This window comes from Rutilus rutilus (genome assembly GCF_951802725.1).
Source record: "Rutilus rutilus genome assembly, chromosome: 4".
In the NCBI taxonomy this organism is placed as follows: Eukaryota; Metazoa; Chordata; class Actinopteri; order Cypriniformes; family Leuciscidae; genus Rutilus; species Rutilus rutilus.
This window is the reverse complement of record NC_140212.1, coordinates 2,793,838-2,820,443: the sequence shown is the minus strand read 5'-3', so window position 1 is coordinate 2,820,443 and position 26,606 is coordinate 2,793,838. Positions and strand designations below refer to the sequence as shown.

The 26,606-nt window shown below is 38.8% G+C and overlaps 1 protein-coding gene across 30 annotated transcripts in view; it reads right to left on the bottom strand.

Moving 5' to 3' along the window:
* Positions 1-24,471, bottom strand: part of plekha5 (pleckstrin homology domain containing, family A member 5) — a 167,133-nt gene extending 142,662 nt beyond the window's left edge. For 18 of the 30 annotated variants that reach the window (XM_084407201.1, XM_084407208.1, XM_084407209.1 and 15 more), the window contains exons 1-3: positions 24,316-24,471; positions 24,135-24,211; positions 23,517-23,574 (exon numbers count right to left, since the gene is read on the bottom strand). In XM_084407201.1, coding sequence (XP_084263327.1) covers positions 23,517-23,574; positions 24,135-24,211; positions 24,316-24,407 — 227 coding nt within the window. In that variant the 5' untranslated portion in view covers positions 24,408-24,471. The remainder of the gene's footprint in view (positions 1-23,516; positions 23,575-24,134; positions 24,212-24,315) is intronic. The other 12 variants (XM_084407212.1, XM_084407228.1, XM_084407231.1 and 9 more) reach the window with 1 other exon arrangement.
* Between the last annotated feature and the right edge of the window lie 2,135 nt (positions 24,472-26,606).

Genomic DNA, 26,606 nt, shown 5'->3' with positions numbered 1-26,606 from the left:
GTCCTGTCACAATAAAAGGAAAATCACCAAAAAAACAATATACAAAAAGTGCGGCTGTCAGTGCGGGTCTTTGCGAACGTTCAATTACTAGATGATGGGACTATTTGGACATTTGGAAAGGGCAGGGAAGAACTCGGTCCGCATCAGCTGTTTTTTTCTGCGGTAGGCGCATGACTCCGCTGTGAGGTCATGTGCGAGTCCTGGCAAAGAGATCTGTTGTACTCGGGAAAGGATCCTGGAGCTGGTTGTGATTTGGCGTGGCCCTGGGTTTCATCCCATTCTTTGCTGTCAATAGAACAAGTCTCACTGGAAGGTTTTCAAGGACACTCGTGAAGGGAACAGGGAAATGTACCATTTGCGAGATACTTTATGCAGAAGCACTCATAAGGCAGATTAATATTTCACAGTTGATTACATCACCAGCTTGACACAACAGTCAATTATCCTGCCGTTTATGCCGTCTGCCCGGACTCACGTAATAGATGGGAAGGAACAATCTTCTATGACAATCTGGCTTCATTCACGCTCTCTAGAAATGTATAGCATTTATATTAGGGATGCACGATGATATCGGCACAACATCGGTATCGGCCGATAAAAGCTTTAAATGACCATCATCGGCATCGGCCGATATGAATATTTCTGCCGATGAGCCTTGCCGATAGGGTGGCGTGTTTCCTATGTGCACGTGACGACCGTGAACATAGCATGAGTGCCAGCAACTTAAACTTCCAACATGTGGAGGCATTTCTAGCATGAGCATCAGTTTGGTTTGAGATGTGCTGGGGACAGAGATGCATTCGCAAGTGCGGGTAGAATGCCGCAGTATTTTTTTTTTTCTTTCGTGCAGGTCATGTTTCGAAAGACGATGTCCTGTAGCTTACTAATGTAAACTCTCCAAGCTACTATGCTCTCCACAGAGCATAAAATATTCATTTTATTTTATTTTTCGTGTTGGCATTTATGAGGAAAAACAGTGACAGTTCTCGGTTACAGACGTGAAGCTCTGAAAGCGGCACTGATAGAGACTGCTTTAAAACTTCCACAGAGACCTCAAACAGAAAGCACAAAGCCTTTCTAAGTGAATTTCGTTTTGTATTAATTGTATCTTAATTTAAAAAAATGTTTCTAAAAGGATTTAGCCTAATAAATAATAAGTAAACCAGATAATAGATATCACGACACAGAGGCGCGCGCGTGAACTGGAGTTCGTCTCATAAATGAAACGAAACTCAGCATATAGCTTACTTGCCTCACAGACCTGATAAATATATCTATTATCTACAGAACGTTTGAAATCATATTTTTTAAACATAACAATTCAAAACGAAAGAAAACTATGTAATCCGAAATGTGCATTTCTCCCTGGCGCGTTCACTGTGTCGGCTGCAAAGATGAAGTTGACTGACTCGCGAGCCTACTCCGAAGATCGCGAGTCAGTCAACTTCATCTTTGCAGCCGACACAGAAAACACTTGTTTATTAATAAACAGTTAAAATGTCTCCTTGCTATATTTGACATATTCATAATCATTACTTTTGCGCTTCTCTGTGACAACTTTTAGTTGCTTTATTGCAGTGTTGTGCCTGAACGCGTTCATTGAACGATAGTTCATGAACTCGTTCATATTTTGGGCGAACGTGAACTGAACGTACCGCATTACTGCCTGATGAACGTTACTGTGAACTCGTTCATTCTGGTGTCTGTGAACGGCACGCTCTCTCAGTTTAACTTCGTTCAGTAGGATGCCAGATTTCTATAAAGCCTTCCAGGCTAAAACCCACCGTAAACCGCCCTTAATATGTAGCGGAAAAAACACCCAATCTGGCAACACCAGCCACCCGTGTTCGACCTCTTGTTCGATCTCGTTCATCAAAATGAACAAATCTTTTTTCGAGTCATTTCGTTCATTTAAGGGGCTTTAAATGTTACTATTAACTGGCAAATTCCCCGAACACATCCACCTACGCAATCTTGATCATATTCTGAATTAAGAAATCATTATAATGCAGTCAAAAATCGTTTACAGGGAACATAAATAATTACTTCACCTCGAGTCTTTCATGAACGACTCATCACTTACGTTACAAATCAAAACAAAAAGCAGCAAGGAGGCGTCGTATGATCATTTAAACGAGTTTTATGATAAGGTCGGTGAAGATGGGAAAAAATCTGACGCATATCTTCAGTGTTAAAACTGATAAAATAATTGTCTGTGGGGGCTGTGGTAATCATTTTGAAAAATAATATCTCGCAACAACATGGAAAAAAAGAACTATGAACTAGTTCATTTTTGGAACTGTGAACTTAGTTCAAAATTTTGAGTATATGAACTATGAACTGAACTAGTTCATTTTAAAATTTGTGAACTGAACTTTGAACTAGTTCATGTACGTTAGAAAGTGAACTTTCCCAACACTGCTTTATTGGCAGCGCCACCCTTACATGTTACAGTACATGAACGGGTCACCACCGCATCAGCACCGAAAACAGGGGAGCATTTGGTAGACCTAGCCTGTTCAAGTAGGAGAAGAGGAAAAAAAATGTATTTGAATTTTTTTTTCTATTTATTTTACTTCTAAGGACTGAAGTTTAATGTCTGAACTTAAAAATAAACTGTGGCAATGGCATAAATAATTTACCTATTTTTCAGGGGTGAATGTCTGTCTACATTTGTAAAATTATACATTTATGGTAGAATCAAATGTTGTTTTGTTTGTCTTGTAAATTGCCTTATCTACAACACATGAGTGTAATACAGTAAAGGTAGTACAGGAGAGAGACTTGGATTTCTCTTCAGTAAAATTAAAGTGTAAATATATCAGGGGGAAAATGTGTATATATCGGTATCGGTATCGGCATCGGACAAAATTAGTTTGAAAATATCGGCATATCGAATATCGGCCAAAATGCAATATCGTGCATCCCTAATTTATATTAATTTCAATAATGTAGGAGATTTCAGACTGAACTTAAAACAGGAACACTACATAGAGAGGTTGTACTTAATTACATTTGATCACTGGGTCCCTGTGGAAACCAGGAGGGCGTCCAATCTGAGATGTGAAAGCTCAGGTCAGTCTGGGAGTCTCAAGGAGGAGAAAGTCAATTTCAGCTGCAGATAAACCGGATGCATTGGGAAATAAAGCTATTTGGTGAATGCTAATGTCTTCAAACAAGGTTTTCATGGAGTCAGACTTGATTTGTGGGTTAAACTAGAATAAACAGTGGCAGAGTTTCCATTGGGCTGTCGATTGGGCCTCCTGGATCAATTTTTCTTGATACCACAGCCACTGTTAATATCCTCTGATCGTACATATTGGTTTCTACTAGAAGGTTGGGATGCGTCCAAACCTGTGCTTTAGTGTTCATTGTAAAAGGGAGTAAAAATTTAATTTTCATCCATTTAAGCGCCAGCTGGCAGCCGTTTTAAAGGGCCGCACGAGAGAAAAAGAGCTGAAAATACATGAAACATGAATATAGATTGTTTGGAAATACAACATCCGTTATCATGAGAGCTCTCGTACTACACATCAGGACAGGAAACAAGATTACTCTGATTCTTTTGGCATCCACCCCGCCTTCCTTTGGATCAGAGGCCGGCCAACTTATCTTGGGAGTGGTGGAAAATTACGCCAGACCACAAACCAAGTGAGACAGCTGTTTCGAAGAAGATCATTTTACATGTTACCCAATTCAAAATGCAACATGCAAAGGACTCACAACTTACAAAGAGAGGAACGCTCCATCAGAAGGACTCGATGATAAGGACTTTTTCAGCCAGTTGCTTTTTGTACAGTAAATATATGCACAATATTTTTCTGTGCAAATTTTTTTTTAAATGCAAACATTACTCCTGTTTTGCTGAGTGATGCAATCACAATTAGGTCATTTTTGCAACTTTGACAAAGCCAAGATAACATCAATCTGGTGACAAATTAGCAGAATTTGAAATAATTTATATTACATAACTGAAAATCCTTCTTTATTGTTGAGATAAAAAAAAAAAAAGTAATTTTCATCATTTACTCAAAAAGAGGTATTTGGAAGAATGTACAGGCTTCTCTTCTCCACACTAAAGTGATGTCAAACCCAAAAAATGACAATTAAAACACTTTAATGTGTCAAAAATGTGGCCCAAGTTTTCCAAAGTCATTAGATTCACATGATTCTCATGACATGAGAGACATCAAAACTGGCATTCTCATGGTCAATCTCCATTGATGTCGAACCAGTGGTGAAACCAGTTCGAAGGGACATGATGGTGAGTAAATGGTGACAATAAAAAAAAAATGTTGGTACTTGGGCTGGGACGGTATGGATTTTTTCTTACCGTGGTTGAAAAGCAAGAATTTCCCGTGGTATAGTGGTAAACCGCTTTAAATCCCCCCCAAATTTTCATCAGGCAATAATTTGGCATGGGCCAATCACTGAATAGATTTCCTTATTTAAGAATATTCTCAGATACATTCGCATTGAATGTGAAATTCCTAAGAGGAGTTTACATGATTCAGCACACATCTGACAATAAATCATTTTCAGGGAATACATTATGATGTTCACATTGGAAATGAAAGATAAACACCTTTTTCCAACATGTCTTAACTACAAAAATGATATTCCATATTTATGTTTACATAATATAATGTTATTTTTTTATTTAATCTGTGCTGATTATATGAAAAGTGAACCGCATGAGTAAGATAGGATCATAAGATGGGTCAGACATGATTTTGACCACTTTATTAAGTTTTGTTTTGTAGAAAGCCTTTCTTTAAATTTAATTTCGTTTTGTATAAATTGTATCTTAATTTTAAAATCACTGTTTCATTAACCATTTGCCTGGAATGAATAAATAGGAAGCAAATAGGCCTATAGCAGACATATAATCAAGCGCCGGTGCGATCTTTTGCATTGCACGTGAACTGGAGCTCGTCTCATAAATGAACCGAAACTATAGGCTACTTGCCTCACAGACATGAGAAATAAATGCGTTGGTGCGGATGGATGATGGCGGACGGATGAGTTTTGTGATGCGGTTGCGGATGAAATAATAGCCCATCCGCGCATCTCTAATATGAATGGAATGTTATTACGTGTCATTGAACATTGCACTCCCCAACTCGCGAAAGGCCGGATTTGCTCCATCTTTTGATGATAAGTTTAGTTTAGAAAACCTTGAATCCATGTAAGACACAATAGTCCAGTCATTTTATGAAAAAAGGTTGAACAAATTGCAACAGAACCAAACTCAACTGATTTTGTATCCTGAATATGTCCTGAGTAAGAAAAAAAAAAAAAAAAGCCCAGAAGAATCCCATTAGGGGAAAGTTTAGAAAAAGACCCAAATATAGCCTATTCATACGCCTATTCATTCTTCTTCTTACGTGAATAGAGTAAACATTTTAACCTTTAGATATCACCATGAAAAGTACTGAGTACTGAGTATTACAAGTTTTTTTAAACTGTTTGTTAACATGGACAAACGGAGCATAATCTAATTATGTATGTGCTAATTTGCATAATTACCACAACAGATCTAAACATTGGGTATAGCCAGGTGAAAATGTCTTGCTGAATCTTGTTGACACAGAACAGTGAAATAATTAATGTTAAGGTCTGAATGGAACCCATTTAGGCTACCCATGAGCATTAATACATAGAGACAGGAAGAAGTACTTTAGAAACCAGCCTTTATTCATTTTTAAGAGATGGGGTTTGGGGCTGGGTTTCTGAGGGACGAGTCTGAGGGAAGAACAGGAGACAATGGTAAGGAGAATGCAGAAGACAAAAGGTAGGTCAAATAAAAAGTGAACCCCCCAGAAACAGTCCCACAGACCCAGCCCCAAACCCCATCTCCGCAATAATAATTAATAAAGGCTGGTTTCTAAAGTACTTCTTCCTGCCTCTATGTATTAATGCTCATGGGTAGCCTAAATGGGTTCCATTCAGACCTTAACATTAATTATTTTACTGTTCTGTGTCAACAAGATTCAACAAGACATTTTCACCTGGCTATACCCAATGTTTACATCTGTTGTGGTAATTATGCAAATTAGCACATACGTAATTAGATTATGCTCCGTTTGTCCATGTTAACAAACAATTTCAAAAAAACGTGTAATACATTTTTTGTTTGTCTTGTTGTAAGTAATCAACTCAGTAATTTTCATGGTGATATCTAAAGGTTAAAAATTTTACCCTATTCACGTGAGAAGTATGAATAGGCAATATTTGGGTCTTTTTCGAAACTTTCCCCTAATGGGATTCTTTGGGGCTTTTTTTTTTCCTCACTCAAGACATATTGAGGATACAAAATCAGTTGAGTTTGCTTCTGTTGCAATTTGTTCAAGGTTGACCCCCATTTTGGCTTAAAATGACTGGACTACAATGTCATTAGACAGAATCCATGTCATTAGAATCAATGAATCCATGTCATTAGACACAACGTGCACACATGTGCAGGCCAATGTTTTTTTTTTTTGTGGTGATGGCAGTGACGAGCTCAGACCCGCGGTAGGCGTCACATGACCGCGGTATTGCGGTAATACGGTAACCGTCCCAGACCTATTTGGTACAGTATTCTGATAAACAACATATTTGCATGATCCTGTAATATAAGCATTGCTGTGATGACAGTTCTCAGAGAAAAGTCACCGACAGTAAGTCACCGTGAAGAATGTTTCACTACCACTAAGAGACAGAGTCGACTTGATACTGTATCTCGGTCTCACGGCACTTTCATGCACCTTTCCGCCGTATTCGTATCTCCCTCAGGACGGAGACTAAGCCGAACAGTGTGAAATGTTCTGTACGTCCCAGCGATAGAGCAATGGGACTTGTGGACTGAGACAGGCTCGAGGTCACCCAAGGTCAGCCGCCTCCACAGTCTGGTTCAATCTGTGTAGTGTTCGACAATTCACAAGAGACTTCGCCTGATCCGACTGGGATGAGGATTAATGTGATAGATGTGTTTGGTTTAGGCTCTGAAAGAAAATTAAAAGCATCAGCCGTAAATTAATATACTTTTTTGCGGAGTCAGTTAGATTAATGATGTCGCTACTGGTTCAGGTTGACCTTTCCACGCCTTCATGATAGAAACTGGTTATTGCCTTAAAGAGAAACAGGCATGTGAATAACCTCTGAATGCTTACCAGTCGAGGTTGTAAATCATGCTTGTTATTGAAAATAAAGCTGTTTTTGAACAAAAAACGCTAAACGACTAAATTATGTCATTGGATGTCCTTGCACACTATCTATTGCTGCTTCCAGAAGCCTGTTTACAAACGTACAATAATGCCAGAGGACATAAATATGTAAGTACAGGGATGACAGAGAAATTCACTGCGCCAGACAAAAAGGAATGGTTCCAATTTAGTTTGGAAAGCACAGCACAATAAATGAGTCTACGGCGTGCTACAGCGTGATTAAGAGACTACAGACATTATAATGCAAATAACGTGCAAAAAATAATATCTGACATTTTAGTGCAACGTAGACAACCTGTTTAATCAACAATTGGATGGATGGATGGATGGATGGATGGATGGATGGATGGATGGATGGATGGATGGATGGATGGATGGATGGATGGATGGATGGATGGATGGATGGATGGGCTGTCACTTTTGAGAAAAATCTAATTCGAACGGGTATCAAATATCAAGCAATGTATTATCAAACCCCCCCCCCAGTCATAAACAGGACTCAAGCCATTGCCTGTCTGAAAAATTATTTTTGACAATGTTTGAAACAGCAGGTTATCAACTTAATCTATATGAAGTGCCAGAAAATACTTTTTAGATGAGTTGGGGTCGTAATTGTCTGCTCAGGCTGGCCGTTCTTGCACGTAATCTTCCATTTTCAAAACAGGGTGGCTATTGGCTATTATTCGCTTGATTTGGTCATGGGCCTACGCTACAATACGTTTAGAGCGCCCGCTACTGGATGAGATGGCAAAAAATAAAATAAAAAACAAACGGTCTAATCATAGACTGTAAAAAATGCGCTACTATGGCACTTTAAAAACCGAATCGTTTAGGGACCAATTTCGAGCCGGCGTCACAGTTACGTCACGGCGCTAGCTGGTGGCAAAACGAAGGGAAAACTGGAGGCGGCCAATACAAACCAGCACATATTCTGCTACATAATAAGGAGCTTAAATTATTATTATTATTATTAAATGTCATCTTGTTGTGTTGTTGGGTGTAAGAATCGACGGAGTACAGGCTCCAATTTAAATTTTATCGCATAATGTTTTCTAAATGATTGTGATTATTTGTGAATCATCTATGATTTTATACATAGTTTTGATTGATTGTACTTTTTGAAGAACCTGGTAAGAAAGGGCAATCAAATACATAGTTAAATCTGGATCTGGAATTTTTATTTCTAGAAAATACTGACATCGTTAAAATTGCACCGTAATGTCACTCTTTACATTGTCGTCTTCTGTCTGGCCTTGGCGCTGGCTAGGCAGAACTGCGGATCGTAGGCTACCACACAAGTCTTGTACGTAACGTGACCGTTTACTATAGTTATTATAGGCATCTAAAGATTTATATGCCCTCGGTTTCTCTTTACGCTCAGGTAGGTGTAGAAGTCCGGCCACTCAACCGGAGGTAGCGTTAACGTTAATCCTGTCAGATCGTCCATCCACTGACTGAGCGTGTCCGTTAAAATTAACTTTTGCAAATAACAATCGCGGCCCTGGACAGTGAGTGACCTTGCACATTAAGATAAAGTCGGATTTTCTCCAGTCATTATTAAAAAACAAGCAAACAAAACTTGCAAACTAACGTTAGTGAAGCGGCCAGAGGGATCGTTCTGCCACCACTTAAGCTCCGCCCACAAAAAAAACGTCACCATGTTTACCAACTGAAAAGTGGTCTAATTATAGTTCTATATTTCACGTCATGTTCGAATGCATATTCGAATATCGAATAAAAAGTGACAGCCCTAATGGATGGATGGATGGAATATTGTGAGAATCGACTAAACGTGCTTTAGTTTTAATTCTATACTTCTCACTGATACAAACGAATCAAAAAACACCTTGGATTCATTCAATATCACGGTAGCGGTTCCATTTTCTCCTCAGACTTTCCTCACAGATCTGATATCGGCACATCTCAACCAGCGGCAGCTGCGAGTGTGCTCTTATCACGGCACAGAGACAACAAAATGGGAATGTCATGAGAGGCCAGCTTGCTGAAGAGAGGAGATGTGAAGAGACTAGTAAAAAGTACTGGGAGTCCCAAAACCTAAATGCTGCAGCACTCCATCAGTGGAGATCCTCTGCACAGATTACAGCCAGAGTAACACACAAACAGACACGAATGGAGGACTCTCAGAAACAACCAATTACTATATGGCAGCACGTCCTGCAGGATTTCAGTGCAAGACATTACGATACTGCCAGGGAGAAACATTAAGGGATGCATTTCTGCATATATCAAATATCAATTGACTAGATGGCAATAAATGTTTCTTTGCATCTGCAAAACTACATATTTTCATAATCGACTCATTGGTGGATGATTTGAGTGACTTGTCCACATAAAAGAAGCCCCAGCGCTTTTTCCCCAAGTGAATGCATTAATTTACTGTCAAATAAAGTTTGTTAATGACGTTTTCTTGATTTCAATAATGATAAATGACAAAATAATCATCATAATTTTAAATTTTGAATTAAAACTGTTAAAAATATATATTTTAACAACAACAAAAAAACACCTCAAGAAAAATTTCTCTGAAAACATTTTTTTTTCCTTTTTGAATAATTTAATCATGATCAATTATTACATTGAACCGAAAAAAAAGAAATTGGTTAAATTTTGCACAAAAATTATATTTCTGTAAGCTAAAATTAGTGTGTTAATGTGATTAAAGTGACTAAAAAGAGTGAATATGAAATGACAAAATGCAGAATAACATGTCAAAAATATGACTAAGTTAAACGCTGTGTAAAAACAATAATTAAGCTGTCACTTCTAACAGTCTAGACACTTGCGTAGCGGCCTTTCAAAAGAGGAACTAACAGATATTTAACCCAAAAAATAGGCTTAAAAACTATAACCTTTTATTGCAAAAAACTATCAAGAGTCCTCATGCAATAATATAGAGCAGGACAAAATATAAAGTTCTTAACAATCCAGCAGTTTGTTAAGCTTTACTTCTACTGCAAACTCGTTTTAAAGACGCCTGAGAGTCAGTCGCACACCATGAAGAAACAGCACTAGTCACCGGCCATTCTTTCACAACACGTTGCTAATAAATCTGTAGAATCTGGGGACATTGGTCGCACCGGTCGATCTGAAGCATAGAGATATATATTCCTCATTAGCGGCTGTTTCTATGGGCTTAAGCCGTCCGCCATATTGGAACAGACAAAGCTGGTCCGTGAACATTTCGAGAGCAAGGTGACTGCGTCTGCAACCATAGTTAGATGCACGTATGAATATCTATATCTGCAATAGACTTCAACAGATGATTTTTTTTTTTAAACTGGCGCAATACAACAAGTAGGGTTGCAAAATTCTGGGAATTTTCAAAGATGGAAACTTTCCATGGGAATTAATGGGAATTTAAGGGAATTAACAGGAATTTATGGGAATAAACGGGAATAAACTGGGAATTTTCAAAGTTGAGGGTTGGCTCTTCATAGGAACTTAAATATAGTTGAGGAAAGTATATTTTAGCATAATCTTGACTAAAACAAACAGATGCCATTCAAATACACTTGAATATCCATGCCATTCCTCAATCACATGCACATAGCACACAGCTTACTGCATGGCTATTGAGACCACACCCCCTACTGGCACTGTGCATGCCCTCCATCACATGTACAGAAGCCCAAAGCACAAGACTATTGAAGGCACACATTTGAGCCTGTGGACTAAACAAAATGAAGTAAGTTGAGATGAGATTATGGGGAAATATATTTATTAAATGTTTAAATTGCAAATATCACATACAAATGTATTCATCTAGTTAGTAGATAGCAAGCTGATAAGTTAGATGCTAAATAAGCTAGCATAACTTTATTTACCACATAAGGCAGATGCTAGCTACCTCATGGTGCTGTTTTTCAAAATAATTAAAACTTGTTCTCTTCTACTTACAAATAAATCTGTTGAAATATCTGTTGAAAACATTTTGCATGGATCTTTTCTTATGACTTCTGTTTATATTTATGCTTGGATATGATACAATGATGATTACATTACAATTAATTCCCAGTTAGTTCCCCTAAATTCCCATTAATTCCCATGGAAAGTTTCTAATATGGAATATTTCCCAAAATCCCCAGCTTAACTTCTCATGGAAATTTACCGGAAACTTTCCGGAAATTTACCGGCAATTTTCCGCCCCTTTGCAACCCTAACAACAAGACAAAGGCGTTAGCTTACACAACATTAAAAAGTTGCCATAGTTTAAAAACTTGTTAATACACACAAACAAACACATTCTCGACGGTGAAAGGTTATTCCACTTGTTCAAAACACTCAAAGAAGTGAGTCTCCCTTTCAAATGTACCACCACTGAAAATACTTAGCAGTCAGCCTCAATAATTGACTATTTTATCATTATCTTTTTATAATAACTGACTCTGGATGCAACCACCATCTCTTATTTTCTTTCAATTACATCCTAGAAATCAATTGCACACCATTATAGAAACATGCAACTAAAACAATAACGCAAATAAACATCTAACTCAGGGTAAGGTTGCACCGGCCATTCATAAGTTCTCACTTAAACTGGAATGTAAAGTCCACAATAGAAGCTCAGTTTGTAACTAACTCTGTACTTTATCATTCGTTGTTAAAGGGGTAATTCACCACTGGCAAAATGGGCTTTCAATAAAATTTGGCTGCCTATGTATTGGAAAGGTGAAATTAAAAATGTAATCGGTGCTACCTGACTAGAGAAAACAAGAGAAAGAAGCCTACTCTTACAATAACAGCTTTGTTAAAGGGATGGTTCGGAGTAAAATCAACCTTGGGTCCTTTTCACCATGACCTCGAGCTCGAGCCAAACAGGTTAAGTTGTAACTTACGCAAAGCTGATGCAACTGGCCCGGGAAATATAGGCTTGATTTCACAGACAGGGCTTAGACTAATCCAGGATTAAGCCTTAGTTCAATTAGGACATTTAAGTCGTTTTTATAAACGTGTCTTATAAAAAAAAAAACATTACTGGTGCGTATCTTGAGACAAAACAATGGCACTGACATATTTTAAGATATATCAGTACACGTTAAAACAGCTTAAACATGCATTTTAGTCTGGGACTTAAGCCTTGTCTGTGAAACCGGGGTATAAACTATTCAGAAAATCTTCCAAAATAACCGCTTTTAAAATAAACACAACCTTTGTATTTTGTGGCAAGGCACTAAACTAACATGCAAAACCCTCATTCATGCATCGGTTTAAACGCAGCAGGCGTTTGATGTGTATTTGCTTAATGCGGTCATAGTCTGGGAGTGTAGAGTCCAACGGCATCAGGAATGATATGAACACAGGATTGAGGAGTGGCGGTGAGTGTCAAGAGCCCAGGAGTGCCGTATTACGGCAAGACACCGCAGGTGAAGAGGGTTAAAAAACTATTATATATCACAATATGTCCCTTGTTAATTCATCATGGTACATGAAGACTTAAATTTTTTGTATTGCATGCTTTCTGAAATGTTAAAATATGCAGATGAGACATTTGCCTCAATTACAAAAAAAAAAAAAGTACTCATTTGCATATATTCCCAAACTATGGTTCAAAATTCTTGTTGAAATATTGGAGTTAAAAGTTTTTACACAAGGGATTTTTTTTTTTTTTTTTTTTTATAACTCCATAAATCAGAAAATACTGTCAACAGCCAGGAAAAAAAAAATCAATAAAATCAGATGAATGATTTATAAACAACACCCTTTAATAAAATAAAAGTAAAAAAAATAAATAAAATAGGAATAAAACTGATTGGATAACTAGTTCAGAGCAGAAGAAAAAAGAAAACAACTCATTTTAAGAAAGATATGTTTTGTATTGCGTCAGTAAATCAACAGACGCAAATAGGAAAAAGTGTCATAAAATAAATACGTAAATGTGTATTTTGGATGTTTTCTTTCCACTAGTCTGAAAGAAGTGAAGTTACAGAAGCAAAATAGCCAAAAATCTCAAAATTGACCAGTTTATGAAAAAAAACAATGGTTTGCCTGTAGTGTCTCGCCTTAAAGTTGGCATGAAACAGAAGTAGAGATAGTCTTTTCTTCGCTATTGTGACGTATATCCAAGTTAAACGGCTTTCGGAACAAGATCAAAATGTAGGACGGGGCTTGATTTTATCAATTTTGAAATCTGATTGGATGGTTGTGGTTTGCTATTGGCTGATCTCATGTGAGTGACAGGTTGAGCCCCGCCCTCAAGCCAGTCAATAAGAGAAGAGATGCTGCAAGTTATTTTGATTAAAAGATTACAATGCACATTAAATTTAAACTAAACAAAAATATGTGCATGGATTAATCACTGCAATACAGCATAAAACAAGACTTAATTTCATGGTGACTTTAAAAGAAAGACACACAAATAGTCGTGAATTGTTCAAAAAACGGCGAATAAGTGAATCTATCGGCTGCAGGGGGAAGGATGAGTGGGAGAGAGAGAGAGAGAGAGAGAGAGATGAAGCAGGTTGTGCTGCAGGACGGGGGACGCTTGCAGAGAGCAAACGCTGGGAAACGTCTGCATCACCTGCTCTTGCACGGTCAATGCACTAACAACAAAGCAAAGCCAGTCACCGGTGGCACAATGCACACGCTGAGCTCGAGACCTCTGATCTACGTTCGTGTTGTCTAATGAGGATCACAAGCCAACAATCGCCGCTGGCGTCTTGTTAAAATCTCTGAAAATGTGTGGCACGGTTCCACGGCATAGCCGGTGGGCTGACCCAGAAAGCCACGCTCGGTCGCCCGAGTCAACGGAGCGCTGATCCATCCGTTTAAACGTCTATCCTGACCCCATCTGAGATATGAATCACGGCTCTGCATCAGCAGAATCCGCTGCGGAGAGCGTCCGGCCGCTGACTATGAATTAATGAGCACTCCATCATCTCCCAAGCTGCCATCTACCCATTCATTTAGCAGCCCACTCGTACAAATCATCCAAAGCCAATATTAAGAGTCTAACAGCTGAGTAACCCCTCCCACTGGCATCTGGGATAATGCCGTCACTGAGATAAATGCTACAACCCAAGGGTTTTATTCCAAACCTGCGAGGAATCTTGAATTGGGTTCTCGTAAAGGTCTTTAACAAAACTTTTCTTACAGAGTTAGTCTGGTTAACCCCAACTGGGGTGCGTTTCCGAACAACGACGTAACTCGCTGCTTAAAGCTACACTGTGTAGGATTTTCTCCCATCTAGCGGTGAAATTGTTTATGACTACCAACTGAATATTACTTTCTAGCTCCTCCCATTCCGAGGGCGTTTTAACTCCTACGGTGGCCGTATTATTTCAAATCTGCCGGCAGTCGCGAGTAATCTCCCTCTCGCATTCGTCACGGTGTCACTGAGTGTCAAAACGCGAAAGGCGAAGCTTGAATTTCCAGGTACGTCCCTCTTTGGCTAATGTATTTTCAAGATGGAGGCGCAACATGGCTGCCGCCACTCGAGCGACTCGCTCGTATGTATTCTAAATGGCAGATTCTACGCTTACGAGAATACTTGATTAGTTGGTAGAAGTAATTACACATTAATGAGCACATATCATTTTGAAAGAACAAAGTGTTTTTTGCTAAGAATCAACTTAAAAAAATTACACAGTGTAGCTTTAACTACCACAGTACGATACATCGTTGAAGAAATCAACTAGCCAGTCACGACTGTTTCCCGAAACCATATTGTCGCAAAGTGGTCGTTCAACCACGTTGGTTTATGACGTCACGCACGTTGTGGGGTAATAACTTCTTTTAATGAGTCTGTTTGAGATCGAATTAACTCTAGATGTTTTGCTATATATTACGGACATGGCATCTGAGGACTATTTCTCATTTTTCTCAGTTATTTTGCTTTATTTCCAGATTCAATCATCGGCTCGTTCTTACGCACTAGAGCACGTTCGCACATGCGCACTCTTCAAAAACTACGCTTTAAATCTCTTGACAAACTAAACGACGTAAATGACATTTGTATGTATTCTAAATAAAAGACACGGGTTGTACTGAACGTCAGCTTGCTTATTTTGCTCAAGATAAGGATTTGTTGAGTCCACATGTCATGCAAACTAGAAACTCTGCTTCTAACCACAGGTCGAGAGCTGTCGTTCCAACCACACAACTTTGCGATGCTGTTTGCGAATGTTCGTTAGAACGATGGTTTCGGGAAACACTGACTCGTTGAACTGCCGATAACGACGGAACTTGCGAACATAGTTGGCTAACGATGCTTTTGGGAAACGCACCCCTGGATGGTGAAGGTGCCCAATCTTAAAGGATTAGTTCACCTCAAAATGAAAATGTCCTGATAATTTACTCACCCCAATGCCATCCAAGATATTCATGTCTTTCTTTCTTCAGTGGAAAATAAATAAGTATTTTGAGGAAAACTTTTCAGGATTTTTCTCCACACAATGGACTTTAATGGCAACCAGAATGTTGAAGTAGAAATAAGAGAAATAAGGGTCTTATCTAATGAAACGATCGGTCATTTTCAAAAAATAAATAAAAATGCATATACTTTTTAACCACAATTGTCCGTCTTGTGCTGGTCTGCGATGCGCCAAGTATTACGTCATCACGTTGGAAAGGTTACAACAAAAAAAAAGAAGAAAATAATAATAATAAATTAAAACAAAGATGTCGGACGATTTTGAAGTTGGAGGAGAAAATGAGACGGAATTTTTCGACCTTCCCTACCTTTATGAACCGGAGTACACAGACAAATAACTTAGAAAGATGACGTGACTCGTGACCTTTCCAACGTGATGACGCAATGCGTGGCGCGTCGCAGACCAGCACAAGATGAACAATTGTGGTTAAAAAGTATATAAATGTTTATTTTTTTTAGAAAATGGCAGATCGTTTCGCTAGATAAGACCCCATTCCTCAGCTGGGATCGTGCAGAGCCCTTTGAAACGGCATTGATTTGAACTTCAACATTCTGGTTGCCATTGAAGTCCATTGTGTGGAGAAAAATCCTGAAATGTTTTCCTCAAAAAACGTAATTTCTTTTCCACTGAAGAAAGAAAGACATGGACATCTTGGATGGCATTGGGGTGAGTAAATTATCAGGAAATTTTCATTTTGAGGTGAACTAATCCTTTAAAAGGAGTATGTTCCTCACATTTACAATAGGGATGCATCAATTTTGACTGCTGGAAATGTTTTGGCTAAAAGCAACAACAAAAAACAGACTCAATTAATTGCATAATAGAAACTTTAACATGGAGGGAAAAGCAACATGCATGTACAATTATTCAGGTAGCTTGTTAATCAGTTACACTAATTGGAGGTGTTGTGCGTAAGTTAAGTGTGATCACTATAAAATGTTATATAATTGGTTGTTTTGGAGGAAGGGGGTTTTGTTTTAGCCAAGAGGTTTCATCACAAGTTTCTATGCCAGAAAAATTAGCTCAGCACGGACCAATGTTTTATGCCCACTGGTTAGGTGAAACATTTGGGGCTAAAAATAAGAGAAAATAGAGCATAACCCCTAGCTGAAAACATTGCATAACAGAAACATTGACATAGAGAGAAAGCAAAGCAGCAAGCTTGTGAAATTCAGGTTAACATATTAGCATATTCACCATACAACAGCTTATTAAAAATGAAATAAGCATATATACACACACACACACACACAAACACAATTAATAGAATTGATTCTTCCAAACAAAGGTTAATTATAAAGTTAATCGTTGTCAGCTTCAGCCAAGAATATTCATTTCAGTGCATCACTAGTTTGCCAAGAATAAAAACTGGCTCCACTCCAGATAATTTTTTTTTTTTTAACTGTTGGCAAACCAGGAAAAAAAGTTTGCAAAACAACACCCGACTGATAACACAAAATTAAACAGAGGTCTAATCAGCAAAGCCGTCGACAGTGGAAAAGCACAATGTGGCGCCATTCAGATGAATAAGCAGCATCTAATTTTTATTCCTGTCATGTTTATTTTAATAGTCACATTTAAATAAATCCCGACTGAGAATTAAGTCGCACAGGAAATTAAACCGATTAAAAAAAAATGAAAACTCATAGACTGTGATGAGCCATGTTTGTTTAAGGGCAGGTTATGCAGAAACACAATCAGTGGCATCATCAGCACCAGTAACGTTTCAGTGGAAAAGGAGTTTCTTTATCCAATTAGATCAGACTATGAAAAGTTCATCTGCAGTCAAAGCCAAATAATCCTAATATTTCATACTGGAATCGCACAATTGAGCGCTGAACTAAGCTGTCGGCTCCTGGCTCGTGTGTCAAAACAATCAGAGGGCCAAGCGTCATTTACCCTTTCACACCATTTCAACTTGCCCCATGGCTCTCGGAGCGAGTGAACGAGAGAGAGCGACTGAGAGAGAGAGAGAGAGAGAGAGAGAGAGAGAGAGAAGAGAGAGAGAGAGAGAGAGAGAGAGAGAGAGAGAGAGAGAGAGAGAGAGAGAGAGAGAGAGAGAGAGAGAGAGAGAGAGAGAGAGAGAGAGAGAGAGAGAGAGAGAGAGAGAGAGAGAGAGAGAGAGAGAGAGAGAGAGAGAGAGAAAGTGAGGGAAGTGGGCCTCACATGATTCAACAGTCATAGGAAGCATTAGGAAGCTTTTCATCACTGTGGACTCACTCCACCCATCCATCGACCCACTTAACTGTCCTAAAACCACAGCATCTCGCGTTACTGCTGCTCTGGAAATGAGGAAACGCTCACACACAGTGACAGCGAGTCAAACACACACACACACACACACACACACACACACACACAGCTTAATAAGCGAGGAGCATTTCATTCAACAGCATCTGAAGGACAGATGACAGTTTCAGGCAGCCGATGTGGAAACACCTGCAGTGGACTGTAATGTGTGTTTTCATTTGCCTTCCTTTCCAAACACACCCAGTTCACTACGGTTAGTCAGATTGCTATGGTAAATGACAATTTAACTAGTTAATCTGAGAGAAACCTTGTATTGTAACTGGTTTATGGCACCTGTCCACATTTTCAGTGACCTTGGAATATATATATATATATGAAGAGTTCAGATGCAAAAGCCTCCAAGTGCCACCTGAAATTTTCTTCTAGAATGATCATTTTTATAAAGCTTGTATACTTAAGTAATTTCACTTAAATGACAATTAATAGGTAATTTGCATTGCCATTTAAGTGAAATTATTGAACTTAAATATACAAGCTTGATAAAAATGATCATTCTAGAAGAAAATTTCAGATGGCACTTAGAGGCTTTTGCATCTGAACTCTTCATATATATATATATATAAACACACACACATGTAAGTACGAAGACTGCTTTGATTAGCTTGAATTAGCTTGCTTCGATTCCCAGATTGGTAGAGATTTCTTTGCAGAATCATGGGTAATGTAGTTTCTCGCCAGGAATTCTGCAGTTAAACATGATTATTTTGAAAATAAGTTTAAATAATGCAGGCTGGTGGCGTTTCAACAAAAGCATAAACCATCATAAGCACAATCAAATTAAAACTACCCATTTAAAAACGTTATACATGTTAAATATTACCTATAAAAACAACATATTTAGTTTATAACAAAATATGCTTAAATTCAAATATTTAAGTATTTTGAGAGCGTATGGGAGGCCAACTCGATTACGTCGTATGCAGTGCTTTATGTGAGTGGGCGGAGCCAACAAGATTGTTTTCGACTATCTGATTGGTGGAATTTTCTGCACAGCATCATGGGTAATGTAGTTCTTCACAATGAATTCTGCTGTTCTGCTGTAAGTTGAAATAATGCGGGTTGACGGCTTCAACAGAAGCAAATACTATCGATCGACAACCTCGTAACTCACAGTAGGTCTGACTTTGAAGGTTTATAAGTTAGAAAATCAATTTCCCGAAGAAGTTTTTACTTCTGCACTCTATCGGGACTGTTTCAAGCTTGACGTATCACCAATGTAAATGTGGATATTCTAAAAATCTGGTTGAAAATTCTACTCTTACATGTGAAAAGGTTAAACGTCAACTAATGTTCACTAAACTTTCGTCTACCACCGATCAAACAAGCAGACATTCCCAACCAAAACTCACGTCACTGGTCGAGTCAGTGTTGCTATGACCCATCTAACATCTACACAACACACACACACACCTTCGTAAAGAGCACGCCACAGTTGAATAAGTGACCTTTGCAACTTTTCCCTCGTTACATCTCACCACATCGCTCCATTTATTTCCCACTCCAGTCAGAAATGCCCCAGAAAAAGAAAAAAAAAAGTCAGATTGCACCTCTAAAACAAGTAGACTTAAATAACATCACAAAAAGGTTATTCCATTCAGTCAGATGCACTGCCGTTCCGACTAACCTCTAATGCTCTTTGGAGTGCATGTTATTTCAATGCATTCCCCCCTTTAATTTGCAACACAAGGCATGAGATGCGAGACACGGGGAGGGAGCGAGCTCATCCTCCTCCTCTTGTACTGTTGCCCAATCTGTGGCCTGTTAGGCAGTAGGCGGAAAGTAATGACCAACATGAGTGTGTTCATGAGCTGTTTATTTTGCAGCATTCCCAAGACGCTGCAACAGCTTCCAAGCAAAAGCCAAAAGAGATCGGTCACAACAAGAACAGCCTTTCAGCGGCCAGCGCAACCTTTGCTTCGCACGCCGCTCCAGGTGTAGATCACAGGTCATCTCCTTCAACACCTCGATTATTCGCCTCTGTTCCTCATCTTCCTTTTCGAAGACCATTGGAGAAAGACAAAGGGTTCAATAGTAGAGCTCCAGGAGTAAATATCCCATTTAATTTTAGTGAAAATATGATTTCAACTTCATTAAAACTTTTTTTATTTTATTTCACCAGACCAAAACAAAGTCGCTGTTTGGATTTAAACAGGCAAATGCTTAAAGGGATCCTTCACCGATTAGCATTAAGCTTTGTATCAGTCGAAACCCGGTAGTATTTTCGAGTGACCGTGCTTCCCTCCCTCATGTCCCCCTGAGACGAGAGATTTCTGTATTGTGTGTCTGGAAAAAAACCTCCGATGACGCAAAAATCGTCATTTAGCTCATCAGAGGCTCTTTTGTCCAGAGGCGAGAGACTCCAGCCAGTAGGAGGAGCTCGTCCCGCATGTGTTCAACCCGCCCATAGGGGGATCTCACCATAAAACGCCCTCTTTTCAGTTTCGAGTCGACTAGTAGCCTAGTTGTATCATTTCTCCCGACACTGCCCTCTGTAACCGGGAGGCGTGGCTTGGGAGTGGCCTCGTAGGGCAGCGAAACAAGTGCATTCTGGGAGTTGTAGTCTTTCATCCACATGAGCCAAAAATACATTTTCTGGCGTTTCTCAGTCTAGAAGGCTCCAACTTCTAAACTAATGTCACATTTCTACTACATAAATGACCCAATTTAAATGCACATTGATCTTTCCAGCTGTGAAATATCCCTCTAAGAGCTGTCTATGATTGGATCATTATTGCAGTGATTATGATGTTTCTAGCATGTTATATTAACCCTCTAACCCTGTTTGATGGAGTGTGTGGCTTTTCATTTCTAAAACAACCATGTAGGAAGACACATCATGGCCATATTCATGTCATTTTCACAAATTCATTGAAAGTCTTTGGGATGTGCTGGAGGAGACTTTACAGAGTGCTGGACTCTTGCATTATCAAAACCAGATCTTGACCAAATACTGATGCACTTCTTGATGGAAATAACATCACAACATTTATTTCCATCAAGAGGTGCATCGATTTTTGGTCAAGATCTTGTATAAGGTCTGGACTCGATGGAAATGACTCTTCATGCTCCCTTCCCAAACAATCTTTCACAATTTGAGCCTGATGAATCTTGGCTTTATCATCCTGGAATATGGTGTGTCTTCCTACATGGTTGTTTAAGAAATGAAAAGCTACACACTCCTTCAATTAGGGTTAGAAGAACCGTTGCCATGCTAAAAAACACAATAATCACAGCAACAATGATCCATTAAAAGACTCTTAAGTAGTTAGCCTACTTTTGAAATTGTAATGTACCTTTTTATTTTATTTTTATTTATTTATTTATTTTCCTTGTTTTGTTTTTCCTTCTTTTTTTTTAAATTGTGGTTGGAATTTTATTTGTTCTTTCTGTTAAAGTTGGAAAATTTTCAATAAATATATTAAACATATATAAGTAGTTAAATCCAAACAGTGACTTTTTGTTGGCTGGGCACTTTATAATAATAACATATATTATATACAATATATTTAGATGTACACAAGTATATTTTATGCATACAATTAAATATTACAGAGTTAAGAGCTTTCTACAAAGCCAATGGTTTTAAAGATATTTGGCTTACGATGCATCTTGGAAATGCAATGGTTATAATGGTGCAATGGTTATAAAAATAATGAATTGGAAAAGCGTGGGCGCTCACGTTTGCGCTCTTTTGGGATTAAAAAGAGTTACGAATTCTCTGCACGCCGACCACAGCAAAAGCCTGCATCCCAGCGTCCTCTGGCTAGCCGTGCTATTCCTGGGTGACACAGAAAAAGCATCCTCGCACACTGCAGTGCTTTTTAAGGAATTCTGACAGACTTGAGCCAATGGATCAAATACCACAAGCCACTTGCTGCTTCTGAGCGTCGCGACTCCTTCTCGAAATCCCTTGGCGACTTTGTGCCAGTATAATGAATGACCCCCATATCACTCTTAATCTCTGGCCATCCGCCATTTGCCGCTGCAGTAACATGAGCAAGTTCCTCACTGGTCAGAATTTCTCCCATTGCAGGTCTTAGATCAGTATGAAGATCCACAGGCGCATTTCAAGTGCGTGAGCAACCGTTTCGGGCCTCCAGGTATCGTCAGCGCAGCAGTAAAGGGGTCCAAGGTGTCTGTGCGCTCACGGTAATCCACAGAGAGAAAGAAAAAAAAAGGTGCATTCAAGCAAAAGACGTGACTCGGTCCTCAGATTTGTCCGGCGTTGAGATTGCAGTTGGATCATCGGAGGGTATGGCGTGTCCCAGAAGTGTTGGCCTAAGTAAAGCAGACAGTGATGCAGCGTCCACATGCCTCAGTGGAGCAGGAAAGGTCCAGAAAGGGTTAGGTTGTCAATCCTGACGTGATGAGATGCATCTCGTGAGTTTCAGCTCAAATCCTTGTGTTAAATCAGCCTCCAACTGCCTTGAAAAGCTCAGCCCTGGACTGGGTTGGGAACAAAACTACAAAGCACACACCATGCATACAAATTTTACATGAAGTAGGAAGCAAGTTCAATAGACCATAGTGGTGAAAATAATGTCCTTGCTAAAAATAAAAAATAAATTTGTTCACAGCTGTACATCTATTCATTCCAGACCGACAAAGACGACACAACAAGGGCTTTTGCTTAAAGATCTTCTCACATGCAACGTAAACCGTTCAGATGCAAGTTCAATTTAGCGATAGAGTAAAACCCTATTCAGACGCACCATTTTTTCACTGCATGTGCATGATATGCTACTGATAATGCTGCTCTAATAATACTGTTTGGTCATTATAAGGCACCGATGACGAAGACAAATAAAGTAATTGTATTACTTTATATCAGTAACTCTTCCAAAAACCAATGCATTTTAATGCATATTTAAATATTACATATCGATGCATATTTGTCATGGCCGCAAATGAAGTGTGAACAAAAATGCTTGCTATTTTCCTTAAAAACCACAAAAAAACGGCACAAGAAAAAGGTATTAATCTGATATTAAGCAAATCATCGATGTGAATAATCTCAAAATAGCCAAATATGATACCAATAAACAACCAGGCTCATTTTTAACACATTCACTGATTAAAATAGTCTTGAAAAAGCCACATTCACTACTAATTTAAAACAGCCTATTACGGTCTAAAAATAACATATCGATCAGCTCCTCTCCAGCCAAGACACGCATCCAATCAAACACACCACGACCGGCTTAAACGAAAAGCAGCGCATGAAAACCACATGAAGGGCGCAACAGTTTTTGTCCTAAACATGCAGTAGAGACAAGAGCTGAACAAACAAGGGTTAATATGATTCACTGGGTGGAAAACCAACAAGTTGAGCCTGTTCAACCAACAGAGCATTGAATCACACGGGCCTGTCAAGCCCTCCGTCACTCCTTCACCCTCACGGTAATTACTTTTTTTTTTTTTTTTCTCAAACAGGGTGGGAAAGAGCTTGTGTATGCCTTCAGTGTGCGTGCAAAAGCATTTATGAAAACGATATGGTATGAGTGTGTGTGTGTGTGAGGGGGCGGCGATCTGAAATCACGGCTGCTGTCAAACAAGCAAGAGAGAGCGAAATATCCTCCTTCCGCCAGGAGCTGAACCTCCAACTCACTTGATAAAGCAACGGGCTCCTTCGAACGTATATCCTTCCTCCCATCCGGTGGGTAAATCTGAAAAGGAGACACACGGGGACAATGAGTTTTGCATGCAAAAAGCATCTTTCAAGAGTGAGTGGCTGCAGCGGGCAGCACATCTCTCAATGATCTGCAGATCTGCCCACAAGCATTGCTGTGCTCCTAATGCATCTGTGTACTGCAGCGCAACATGTCACTGTGGATCATTCACCTTGCATTGTGACAAAGAAACTGTTAATGCTTTCATAAATCAAGCATTACGGATTTCAGGCTTATGGAAGTTTCAAAATAAGAACATGCATGCTGTCAAATGATCTAACGAGTGCAATGTAAATGACAGCTGTCAATCAAACGGACCTCGCGTGGGGGGGGAAATGACCATGCAACCCTTCGGATATGTAAATAAGCTAATGCGAGTTGTCAAATACCGCGCGTTCAGGTGTACTGCATGCATGCAACGCGACGCGAACGCGCTGACATTGTGCGCGTCGCGTTCTGCCACAGCTGCGGTTCTGCAGCTGCATTGATTGCATTTCTCCGCGCTATTCTCACGCACTGATTTTCCCCACTGATAAACGCAGTTAAACGCCTCTTACCTGGAGTTTTTCTGTGCCCTGTAATGACGGCTTCTCCCGTGACTGGATGCAGCCAGGTTGTGCTCTTCGCTTCTTCACTGTTGGGTGAGGAAAAAAGGGGGAGAGAAGGTGAAAATTAAACAACCGACGAGAGGCATTCGAGACGAAACGAGCCCCAACTTTCCACCCCGCGGATATTTACTTGATAAAGAACACGCGTCCGTCCCGGGTCACGCCGTAACTCCATGAGGAAGGCAGGCACGACAGCCAGTCCGGGTTCAGGTCCGCCGCCATGTCTGAGCACTGAGAAGCGCTCGAGCTCGGAAACTCGGGATTCCTTAGCAACGGTGTCCAGGGCGCAGGCGGGGAGAAGCGAGAGAGCCTCTGAGGGGGCGGGGTTTACGCGCGGACCAATCACATGACGCGATGACGCGATTCGTATATTTAGTATTCGAATTACATTCTTTGTTTTTGTTTCGTGTTCGTTGAATATTATAAAAATCCACGCAAAGTTTAAAGCTGTAGGCTATTTGTTGCAGTACCTTATGAAAACGTTTTTAATATTATTATTATTTTTAGAAAATAAAATAAAAACATCAAACTGTAAAATAAAAATTTAGAACGTAGAGTTTAAGTAAGCATTATGTTTTTAATGAATACTACATTGATCAAAATAAAGTTGAGGTTAACAATAAATAAATATAAGTAAACATTGTTTTTTGCTGTTATTAAACGTCATAATAAAAAAATATTGGAAAAAACTATGATGCATTCAGTATCAAATCTGACCGTTTGTAAACATCTGTTGTTGCTTTGTTCATAAATGAGGTGCATTTTGAGAATTTTCATTTGTAAATAAAATATTTTGCCATTAAAATCGTAAAAGTAACTATATAAATAAAATAATAAATTGTATTAATAAATAAAATATTTGTTAATATAAAATAAAATAATAAAAATAGTAAAATAAAACAAACCTAAAGCAGGATTTCATGGGGGTAAAACTTAACATTTAAAGTAAAATATGATCTGTCACTTTCAAACATTACATAAATATCTTCATGTGTAACATTTTAATCTGGCTTTTGTGGGGTAAATAAATCAACTTTATTTATATATCACATTTAAAACCAAAATACATTTTTGTTTACAGAATACATGATACAAGTACAAAAACACAGTCATGGCATTAGTGCTGTGATTAATCGCACCCAACATAAATGTTTGTAAAAAAAACAAAAAAACTTGTATACACACACACACACACACACACTTATTATACATTTACAAACTTTTATGTTAGATGCGATAGATGAATCGATTTGACAGCACTAATACATTAGTGTTATTTTTTTTCATATTCAGAATTATTCACAGCACTTTAGCTTCACATTTTCACAGGTTTGAAGAATGTGAACTCATGCTGTGACTGTGCTAACCCAAACATAGCGGCTCTTACCGTTCAGAGTGTCTCTCTCAGGTCAGTCTTCAGATACGAGTGTGAGATGTTGCCATCATGTCTTCCTCACAGCTCGATCAGTGATCTCCTCATAGATGACCCTCATCTGATCTCATCTTTACACTGAACCGTGTGTCCAGACACTGAACGACCTTATAGTGGCTCCCTCGTCTCTTAACCGGCTATAAATCCAGCCAATTAGTAATCCAGTCTGTCCAAAGAGCTTAAAACAGATTAGCACTGGTGTCTAAGACTAGGGACCCGTCTGGTGCAGGTTGCTCTTCCGTTATTTTACGGATAAAATATTCAGCATTTTATCAGCTAAGTTATTAATAAAAGTAGATGTTTACATTTTTCGTGTGCAAAAGCTAGGATGTTGCCAGGGTGTTGCTATGCAGTTCCTAAAATGTTTAGAGTGGATTATAGTTTCTAGATATGATCTGTGAGATTTTTCCCAATCATAAATATAATCATTTAGAAAAGCAATAGCACACCTCACCCTCAACAACAGTGCAAGACATAGTGATGCTTGCCAGTGTTATTTTAGTATCATTAACTTACTATTACTTTAAAATTCAAATATTAATAATTTAGTATTAGTTTATTGCACACACACACACACACATATATATATATGTGTGTGTGTGTGTGTGTGCATATATATCACACATAGCCTATATATATTTACAACTTTTGTTAGATGTAATTAATCATGATTAAATGATTTGACAGCACTAATATATAATCATTTATAACAAATACAATATTTAGCTATAATAAATATAGGCTACTGCAATAATAAGCATTTATTTTAATGCAAGTAACGGAAAAGGTTTTGGCTTCTGCAAACATCTACTTATTTTAGATAAGAACTTAGCATGACATTAGATTAGCATCAACTTTTATGTGAAAGGGCATCATGATAAGCGGACCTGAATTGAACAGTAAGCTGGTGCGCCGTCTCTCTCGGCTCTACTTCTCCTTGAGTGTGTGTGTGTGTGTGTGTGTGTGTGTCGCACACATAATTAGTGGCG